This window comes from Sinocyclocheilus anshuiensis, unplaced genomic scaffold (genome assembly GCF_001515605.1).
Source record: "Sinocyclocheilus anshuiensis isolate Anshui unplaced genomic scaffold, SAMN03320099.WGS_v1.1 scaffold3169, whole genome shotgun sequence".
NCBI classification, from domain to species: domain Eukaryota; kingdom Metazoa; phylum Chordata; class Actinopteri; order Cypriniformes; family Cyprinidae; genus Sinocyclocheilus; species Sinocyclocheilus anshuiensis.
Genome location: NW_015554242.1, coordinates 50,564 through 61,137, shown reverse-complemented (window position 1 = coordinate 61,137; position 10,574 = coordinate 50,564). Strand labels below are relative to the sequence as shown.

Sequence of the window (10,574 nt, the reverse complement as noted above, 5' to 3'; positions counted from 1 at the left end):
TCTTCTGTGTCTGGAATGGATGTATTCTTGAGTCTATAAGGTAACAATAATATAATAAGATAACCTTGTTTGAAATGGGTTTGGCTAAAAGAAAAAAGTAGTCTATACTACTAGGTACTTATACTATATTGACTGGGTTAAATAGAATTGCATTTCTAAAAAGAGACTAAAATACAATTTTCATTGACTAAAACTAGACTAAATCATCAGTCTTCGTCGACTAAAACTAGACTAAAATGCTCAGACTTTTAGTTGACTAAAACTTGACTAGACTAAAATGAGTATGAACGTGACTAAAACTAATAAAAACTAAAATGACAGCTTCACACAAAGACTAGACTAAAACTAAAATTAAAACAGGCCGCCAAAAACAACACTAGTCATCGTCACTGTTATTTACTCAGACTCAGGCTCCTCGGGAGATTGTTTGCTTCATTCCGAGCTTCTTAACTCTTATTCTATTCTCGTTCATCTGCATCTGTCTGTTTTATTACTATACTTGTATGCAATTGCAAATTTGGTTGTACACAATATATTATTTTTCTGAATGCTGTGTTCTCTATTTTTTTAAGTTCTTAAATATGTATTATAATATATTGATAATAAATTAGATGAGACGGGCTGAAGTACTGCATCAACCTGTTCTTTAATGTGATTCTCAATTTCAGTTTAATGCAGGAACATAGTTTTAACTTCAGGTCAGATTTATATCACATCTCACGCGTTTCAGTCAATGAAAGCCTGGGCCAGGACTTCAACTGCAAACGAGATACTGGGACACCAAACTAAAGCGAAAGTACACAACAAACTAGGGATTCATTTAAATGGCTAGCTCACTGTGATAGCTCCATCTTCGTCTGTGTAAAAACATAATAAGCGCTTGCTCTCATTGGTCGAATCCACCTCGCGTTCATGTTTGGCCCCTCCTTCCCCCTGCGCCTATACGCGTCACTTGAGCTGCTGGAGCAAACGCTTTTCTAATCTAGTTCAAGAGGAATTTCATTCAGCTTTTGCTCCGCTCACACAAGCAAAGCATCCGCTAAAGGTATGAACTATATTTAGTATAAGTGTGAGAGCGAGTCTCTGTGTTTGCTGGTTTCACACACAGTATCTTCTCTGTTGTCCAATTAAATACGATTCAAATTTGAAATAGCTTTTTAAAGATTTGACGAGTACTGGTCTATTCACTGTTATTTCTGTTATTACAATGGCGCCCTCTGCTGCACTCTGTTACTTACAAATATCTATATGTAATTGTTGCATTTTATAATAAGCCTATCGTTTTGCTGAAATATTATATTTTTGTGTGAAGAACAGAGTGGAATTTAAGTCATTTGTTTTCCATTCTTTTGTGATGAGAAATCCTAGAATATTTTTTTCTGCTTAAAATGCACGTCAGTACACTTTTCCCACGGACATGTAAATGTTTGTTAAGGTGTAAAATGTTTATTAAACATGTAAATGTTTGTTATTGGAAACCACTTAACATGCAGTAATTTCTTATGTGATTTTAAATGATTTTCCAGTTTTTTCAGCATTGAAAGATGTACATCATCAATGTATCGTGTGCAGAGATTCAGACTCCAGTGGGTTTTCTGTATGTGATTCTGCCTGTTTTACTGAATCACACCAATAATCCTGAGTGTGAGCAGAGCTGGTATCTACAGGTGAGTGTGTTTCTGTCCTCAAACTACACCATTACGCACACACACGCACACACACACACACACACACACACACACACACAATCTGATTCATTTGTTCAGGACGGGCGTCTTATACTGTGTGAATCTGAATCATGAGATCCGCTGTGATTCTGCTGCTAGAGTAAATCAGCTCAATCTCTATATCTATATCTCTATATTTAATCCTTCATGAACAATATAAATGATGCTGTAATGCTTCTTTCCTTCATTTCAGTCTCATTTCAGTCGTGTGACCGCATTCAGAGGTGAGAGAAACAGTGAAACACATCAGTGTGTCCTGATTGAGATCAAACTCTGTTGAACTGAATCTTCTGTGAACCTTCAAGTGAATCATGATGATTGTGAATGTGTTTTTCAGCGAGGAATGAAACTGCAGCGACTCCAGACTCAGGTGAGTTTCAGCTGATAAACGTCTGATTATTCACTAATAAAACACTGCAGATCTGATTCACACTCAATCCACTTTCACTCTTTTATCTCACACTGACTCATATTTATCATCAGTGTGTTTTTAAAGATGATCTGAATGAAGTGACTCTCCAGCACTCAGGTACAACATTCACAGCTTTAAACCTCTTTCTAATATTGATTAATCGTTTTAGATCAGCTGATGTGATATTTGATTACTTTTATAGATCAGCTGTGGTGGCTTCTGGCTGTTTTCATCATCATTGTTCTGGTATTTCTCTGTTTCTTGCTGCGTAAAAGGATCTTCAGGTGAGACTGATATCATCATTCACCAATTCAGTTTCTATTCATCAGTTTCAATACAATTTACCTTCATTTCAATAAATCACATGAACAGTTTAGATCTGAAACAGATGTTGAGACATTTGCTTTATAAAGCTTCATGTGCTGCATCTATTAGGACACTGATGAAGGCCAGATCTGATGATCCTCATGCAGCGCAGGAATCTCATTTGAGATTTAATCAACATCACTGGTCATTCTTCATATCTATTCAAACAGAACGAGGCACAAAGCTGATTTCCAGAACCTTCACCGTCTCTGTTCCTCTGATCCGCAAGCCTCCGATCTGCTGAAGACATCTGAACCAAACCCCATATCTACTCGTACTGAAGTCGATTTCCAGAACCTTCACCGTCTCTGTTCCTCTGATCCGCAAGCCTCCGATCTGCTGAAGACATCTGAACCAAACCCCATATCTACTCGTACTGAAGTCGATTTCCAGAACCTTCACCGTCTCTGTTCCTCTGATCCGCAAGCCTCCGATCTGCTGAAGACATCTGAACCAAACCCCATATCTACTCGTACTGAAGTCGATTTCCAGAACCTTCACCGTCTCTGTTCCTCTGATCCGCAAGCCTCCGATCTGCTGAAGACATCTGAACCAAACCACATATCTACTCGTACTGAAGTCGATTTCCAGAACCTTCACCGTCTCTGTTCCTCTGATCCACAAACCTCCATACCATCTGCTGAAGACATCTGAACCAATCCAGAACCTTAAAAAGCACTTACCACAAACTTACCACAAGGCACTTACCACAAACAATTATTCTTTTCTGTGTTTTATTTCTGCTCTGACTTGTTTCTTGATCTAGCTTTGAAATGAACCTGTCAATTAGGTTAAAAGTGTCTGATAAATGAGTAAATGTAAATGAAAACGGTTAATTTTTAATGTTGTTTATTCACTGTATGTTTCTGGGGTATGGGGTAATAAAATGTACTCTAAATTACATAATTTCAGATTTGAATTCTTATCCTTACATTTTTATTAAACCCTTGCTATTTTTAAACTATATGTGCATATTAGTTTTGATTTTAAATGACAGTTCACCCAAAAAGGATCATTCTGCCCTCATTTATTCATCCTCATGTGGTTCAACATGTACAATTGTATGAAAGCTACGACTTGTTATAAAATTTTAGCCAGGAAAGGAAGGGGTAACAGCAGCAAACAAACCAGTAGGAAGGGCATCAGGTACACAAGCAGTTGAAACAACTGTAACAAGTGAGGCAAAATCAGGCTGTACAAAATTTAAACGAAAAACTCAGCACATTAGCATGAGAACTATCAGGACATTTTTCCCAGTCGTCTCAAAGGTTCCGGTTGAGTGGGTACAACAGTTAGTGAAAGCTGATTACAGTTTCTTAAGTTTTAAATATGGATATTTTTCTTACACGAACGCATTGCTTCTCATCAGAAGGCATTTATTAATCCCCGGAGCTGTGTGGAACACTTTTTATGATGGATTTATTAACTTCATTTTGCTTCAAAATCTAAACCCCCATTCACTACCATTATAAAGCTTGGAAGGACATTTTAATATAACTCCGACTGGATTCGACTGAAAGAAGAAAGTCATATACACCTAGGATGGCTTGCGGGTGAGTAAATTATGGGATCATTTTCTTTTTTCAGGCGAACTATTCCTTTAAACTCAAGACAATTGGATGGGTGTCTGTTATTTACTGTTTTTGGCTATTTCAATTAGAAATGAGCAGAAATCTCTTACAAGTAGCCCATGCTGTGTTTCAATCCTTTCAACATGAAAATTAAAAAAAAAAATCACAAATATTCCACAGTCTGAGTATTTCACTTTCATTTTTTGAATTAATTATTCAATTAAATTAATTTATTAATGGCTTGAATGATTTTTTAAATGAAATTTGCATAAATTATCTTTGTCATTTCGTAGGCCCTGTCCACACGAACGCGGTTTTTTTCAAAACCGCAGGTTTTTCTACGCGGTTAGGCCGTTCGTCCACACACACGCAAACGCAGCACCAGGTCACTGAAACCGAACATTTTTGAAAACGCCTGCCAGGGTAAAGATTTGAGCCTACACCGTTATCTACACAGTTATCTCCGCCTACTGGAAACGTTTTCAGGCTTCTGATTGGCCAACATGGCTTTATGGTTGAGATTATATCGCCACCTGTTGGCTTGGCATCAGTAGCGGCTCCTGACCGTAGAATTAGGTGGGGCAGATTCTGGGTCGTAGCACTAATATATGAAAAATATTTTTAAAACTTTATATTCTAATCTCTGAACACATGCGGACAACATTTTGGCAGAGATGTCCTTGCGTTATCCTGGCTGTGGGTGGCGCGCTAATGTTGATTGACAGAGAACACGCATAAAATACTGTATTATAATTGCCTTAATATAGCGTTTATCACCTCTAAATGTTGATTTAGAATGTTACAAGTTGTGGAGCAATTCGGGTGAGGAAAGGCGATCATATGTCTATTCTCAGAATAAGAATAAAACAAACACAATATAACCATAAAGGCTATTCTTGTGAGCACATTTAAACTAAAGGATTTATGCTTTGTTAATTTGATCCACTACTCCACATAGAAAAAAAAAACACATGCCAACTGACCTGTTGCAGACACATAACTGAAGCGGATTGATATCGTCTTGGTGGAGCGCGAGGTTCACGTAAGGTAACGTGAAAATAAGCGGGGCCGTCTCAAATCTGCCCCTATGGCTCTTAAGTAGAGCGCGCTGCAGTTCCCCTGTTCACCACAGATTTACGTTGTAAAAAAGTGGGGCGCTGTTGAGCTCGGGAGGTCTCAGGCACCGTCGCCCCGCTTAGTATCATGTATGCCTGCTAAAGGCATGCGCGGGATTTTAATATATACTGCTTACTTTACGATTTAAAATAGTCTAGAAAATCTGAAAAATATTTGCTGCAGAATGCTATACAATAGGACCCATATAGACGAGCCGCGCCTGTTTGGCATGCTGTTGACAGTGCTTCACAGCAGGCGTTTGCGTTTTCATGTGGACGGAGATTTTTTTTTTTTAAACGGAAGAAGAACAAACTTCCCGTGAAAATACCCGTGTACGTGTGGACTAGCCTTAATCTCCCGAATTCAGCTCTAACGAAATCCGGCTACAAGTTTAAACCGAAAGTATAGGCGTAGTAAAATACCTCTTGCCCTATGTTGACATTAGCCACGTCCTCATCATCTCCCAGACAGCAACATAGTGTTGGCCCAGATCCGGCCTTCACAGCAGGCGTTTGCGTTTTCATGTGGACGGAGATTTTTTTTTTTTAAACGGAAGAAGAACAAACTTCCCGTGAAAATACCCGTGTACGTGTGGACTAGCCTTAATCTCCCGAATTCAGCTCTAACGAAATCCGGCTACAAGTTTAAACCGAAAGTATAGGCGTAGTAAAATACCTCTTGCCCTATGTTGACATTAGCCACGTCCTCATCATCTCCCAGACAGCAACATAGTGTTGGCCCAGCTCCGGCCCACATCTGGCCCATGTGAAATCCATGCGGGCCAGATGTGGGCCGGATCTGGGCCGAAACTGTCTGCTGTCTGGGCTGTTTCACAAAGCCGACTCAGTCTAAAACCAGCTGGTTTCGGATGAGAACGCTTTAGCTTTTATCAAGTATTTTGGACAAGGATTCGCTTAAGGTATAAAATATGTTTCATATGTGTGTTTTTGTTTGTCTTGTTTTCCACAGTTTGAATGTTTCACCTTTATATTTCGATCTTTGGCTTGTAATGAAGTTTGGGTCAGTAAGATTGTTGATCGTCTGAGTTCAGCTGGAAAAGAAATACTCTGACAAAAACCTCTTTAAAACGAAATAAGTCTTTCACATTCACATGATTGCGAGTTAAAATGATATCTCTTCTGCCTTGTCACTTCTGTTTTTCTATCTCGGAACACTCCACTGTTGTGCTCTTATAAAAGGACATGGAGGACAACAACACACTATATATTCCGGCTTAGCCTACGGTGTATTTTGACTCACTGCCAGAATTTGACTGCCCTATGAGGATAAACATTATTTGTTGAATTTGTAAGAACATAATGATTTGTTTTGTATTTTTTGATATTTAATTTAAAAAGACGAATAAAATAAAAAAAATCCTACTCTATTTCCTCTGCAGAGCTTTTTGTAAGTGATATTTTCCGCCCAAGTTGCACCTAGAACATTCAAGAAAGCGTTAAGAAAACTGATCAGAGGCTTCAACAGTGTATGGTCTTTGACTATATTAGAAGCTACACTACGTTTACAATTACACTTACTTCATTGTGACTTACACTCAGTAGCCCTATGTGCAGTTAATATTATGTAGACGTGACTTATTTGCATTTTTTGCAGATATATTTTGTAAAAAATGCTGTTATGTGAACTGCATATAGAACAAGGTGTGGGTATGTTGGCATGGATGCCAGAGAGTAATTTGTATGTGTGTACTAATATGTGTGCAGGCGTATGTGCATGAACTTGCAGAGAGAGAGAAATTCTGCACCACAAATCCCACCGCTGTGTACACTGAAAAAAAAAAGAGATTAATTAAGTTCATTCATTTTAATTAATTTTAAGATAAGTGAGCGCAATCAATTTATTTGGGCTATATTTAAATAAACAAATTTTGCTGAAAGTCAACTAAATTAGTTTATTTAAATGTAGCTAAAATAAATTGATTGCAACCACTTACCTTAAAAAAAATAATATATATATTTTTTTCAGTGTAGGAGCTTTGCTGGCATCTAATGGAAAACGTTTGGGTATTGTGCTCAAAAAAATCTCAATGAAAGCTCATTTTTTGAGGTATCATCAACCTCAAAAACACAATTTGTTTAGATTTATGATTTTAGATTTTATGCTTTTCTAGCAGTTTTTAAGTTCAAGGTGTTTTCCCCCCATTTTTTTCAACAATAATCTGCCAAAGGCCTTCTTTAAAATGAGACCAAACTTCAGTTTGTGCTCTAAAGCTATATTTATTTATTTTTTATGACAGTTTAACTCTAAGGACCTCAGATAACTTTAATTTTAAAATTATGCAGGGTTAAATTAATGTAGTTAATATGTCTGTGGATGGCATAGGCCAGGGGTCTGCAAACCTTCAACGTCAAAAGAGACATTTTGGCTACTTTCCCACCAAATAAAGTTCATGTGGAGCCAAAAATATAACACGGCATATAGCTAAAGTTTTTTATTCAGTTATGTTACAGGGCAGAGGAGTAGCAAACTTTTCAGAAGTGAGGGGGACAGAAATGTCAAATATAATAATAATAATAATTATTATTATTATTATGTATGTATAATTGACAACAAAATACGACTATATACCACTAAATATGGACAATAACCAATAATTTGTCTTCTATAATATTTTTTTATATGGTTATGATTGTATAATCAGTATACTACAAACACTTTTTCCATTTTTATCACAGAATAAGGCAGAAAATATATTTTATAGCTTCTGTAACCAGCTTCTGTAATTAATGCTGTCAATTAGCTACCACTGTATCATTCATATTTATTACCTGGAGAAGACTTGAAAAACACGCATAAACCATATAGTCTTTACATTTCATCAGTTAAGGTTTATGCTTGTTATTCAGCTTAGCTACAACAATAGTGGGATGCCTTTGTCCATATTAGGGATTTACCTCCCCCGCGTATTGTACACCCACGCTACAGGGAGCCACCGCAGAGGGATGAAAGAGCCGCGGGTTGCCAACCCCTGGCATAGGCCTACTCATTTCAAAAAAGGGAAACCTGGATCCCAGTGTTGAAGGATTTGATGATTTTACTATACAATGTAACATTTATTCCAATGTGTAATTTCTATTAGTGCAATACAATCCCATGTGCTATCACAAAAACAAGAGATTTCCAGTGGGACAGTATTATTTCAGCAGTATTAATTCACCTGCCAAAATTATACTGCCATATACAAGAGACATTTCTGGCTGTAAAGTGTGATGAGAAGATTATGACTTCAAAGGGAGAAATCTCTTATGGTCACCAAAGCTACCTTGATTTGATTAACAGATATTTACAAAATATTCAATATTGTAAATTATCATTACAATACAAAATAAATATTTTGTATTAAAATAAATATTTTATTTTATATATTTTTTGTTTATACAATTTATATAATCTATTTCAAATGTACTTTATTCCTGCAATGGCACAGCTGAATTTTCCTCATGTCTTCAGTGTCACATGATCTTCAGAAATCATTCTAATATGCTGATTTGCTGCTCAAGAAACATTTCTGATTATTATCAATGCTGAATACAGTATAAATAGAAAATCATATTTTTAAAGAATTTTAATGTAACAATGTAACAGTCTTTACTGTCATTTATAATAAATTCAGTGGATCACCTATATTTTAATGTATGTATTTTTTTTAACGTATGTATTGCATTTCACAAGAAATACAACATTTCTTGTCAGCAATTAAATGTTACTTTAAGTAAATAAATGATTTGCTGACAATTGCCAAAGACCCATTACTCAAGTTTTAAAGCTGACATTTCTTCACTGTGCTTGGTTCTTTTACTTATTTTGCATGTACAGTGGGGAAAATAATTATTTGATCCCCTGCTGATTTGGTAAATTTGCCCACAGAAAAAAAAGAAGGGTTTATCAGTTTTATGGTAGGTTTATTTTAACTGATAGAGACAGAATATCAAACAAAAAATCCAGAAAAAAGACAAATGTTAAAAAAGATTTACATTTCAGTGAGTGAAATAAGTATTTGATCGCCTACCAACCAGCAAGAATTCTGGCTCCCACAGATTGGTTATGTGTCCATGTGGTACACAGATTAGTCATGTCACTTTAAGAAGTTACTCCTAATGTCAGCTCGTTAGGTGTATAAGACACCTTTAAGAAGTTCCTCCTAATGTCAGCTCGTAGGGTGTATAAAAGACACCTGCCCACACAATCTGTATCTTCCATTCCATCCTCTCCCACCACCATGGGCAAGACCAAAGAGCTGTCAAAGCATGTCAGAGACACGAGTGTAGATCTGCACAAGGCTGGAATGGACTACAAGCCCATCAGCAAGAAGCTTGGTGAGAAGGACACAACTGTTGGTGTGAATATTCGGAAATGGAAGAAATACAAAACAACCATCAATCGCCCTCGATCTGGAGCTCCATGCAAGATCTCTCCTCATGGGGTAAGGATGATCATAAGAAAGGTGAGGGATCAGCCCCGAACTACGCGGGAGGAGCTCGTTAATGATCTTAAGGCAGTTGGGACCACAGTCACCAAGCAAACCATTGGTAACACACTACGCAGCAATGAACTGAAATCCTGCAGCGCCCACAAGGTCCCCCTGCTCAAGAAGGCACATGTACAGCCCTGTTTAAAGTTTGCCAATGAACATCTAAATGATTCAGAGAAGGCTTGGGAGAAAGTGCTGTGGTCAGAGATCTGCACAAGGCTGGAATGGGCTACAAGACCATCAGCAAGAAGCTTGGTGAGAAGGACACAACTGTTGGTGCGATTATTCGGAAATGGAAGAAATACAAAAATAGCCATCAATCGGCCTTGGTGTGGAGCTCCGTGTAAGATCTCGCCTCATGGGGTAAGGGTGATCATGAGAAAGGTGAGGGATCAGCCCAGAACTACACGGGAGGAGCTTGTTAATGATTTTAAGGCAGTTGGGAGCACAGTCACCAAGCAAAACATTGGTAACACACTACGCCACAATGGACTGAAATCCTGCAGCGCCCGCAAGGTCCCACTGCTCAAGAAGGCACATGTACAGGCCCGTTAAAGTTTGCCAAAGAACATCTAAATGATTCAGAGAAGGCTTGGGAGAAAGTGCTGTGGTCAGCTGAGACCAAAATTGAGCTCTTTGGCATTAACTTGACTCGCTGTGTTTGGAGGGAGAGAAATGCTGACTATGAACCCAAGAACACCATCCCTACAGTCAAGCACAGAGGTGGAAACATTATGCTTTGGGGCTGTTTTCCTGCTAAGGGTACAGGACGACTTCACCGCATTGAGGGGCAAATGGACGGGGCCATGTACTGTTAAAATCTTGGATGAGAACCTCCTTCCCTCAGCCAGAACACTGAAGATGGGTCATGGATGGGTCTTCTAGCATGA

At 37.9% G+C, this 10,574-nt stretch overlaps 2 protein-coding genes and 1 long non-coding RNA gene across 6 annotated transcripts in view; 2 read left to right on the top strand and 1 right to left on the bottom strand.

The window, feature by feature from the left end:
- The window catches only part of LOC107671237 (uncharacterized), a 3,406-nt gene extending 2,571 nt beyond the window's left edge, over positions 1-835 (top strand). For all 4 annotated transcript variants that reach the window (XR_001632173.1, XR_001632171.1, XR_001632170.1 and 1 more), the window contains one exon: positions 381-835. This is a non-coding gene — a long non-coding RNA (uncharacterized LOC107671237). The remainder of the gene's footprint in view (positions 1-380) is intronic.
- LOC107671233 (zinc finger protein 93-like) overlaps positions 1-10,574 on the bottom strand; it is a 63,188-nt gene that overhangs the window by 25,168 nt on the left and 27,446 nt on the right. Inside the window, exon 4 of the mRNA XM_016464135.1 lies at positions 4,478-4,491. Coding sequence (XP_016319621.1) covers positions 4,478-4,491 — 14 coding nt within the window. The remainder of the gene's footprint in view (positions 1-4,477; positions 4,492-10,574) is intronic.
- Positions 6,010-10,574, top strand: part of LOC107671234 (uncharacterized) — a 9,170-nt gene continuing 4,605 nt past the window's right edge. Inside the window, exon 1 of the mRNA XM_016464136.1 lies at positions 6,010-6,111. The gene's annotated coding sequence lies outside the window, so the exon portion shown is untranslated. The remainder of the gene's footprint in view (positions 6,112-10,574) is intronic.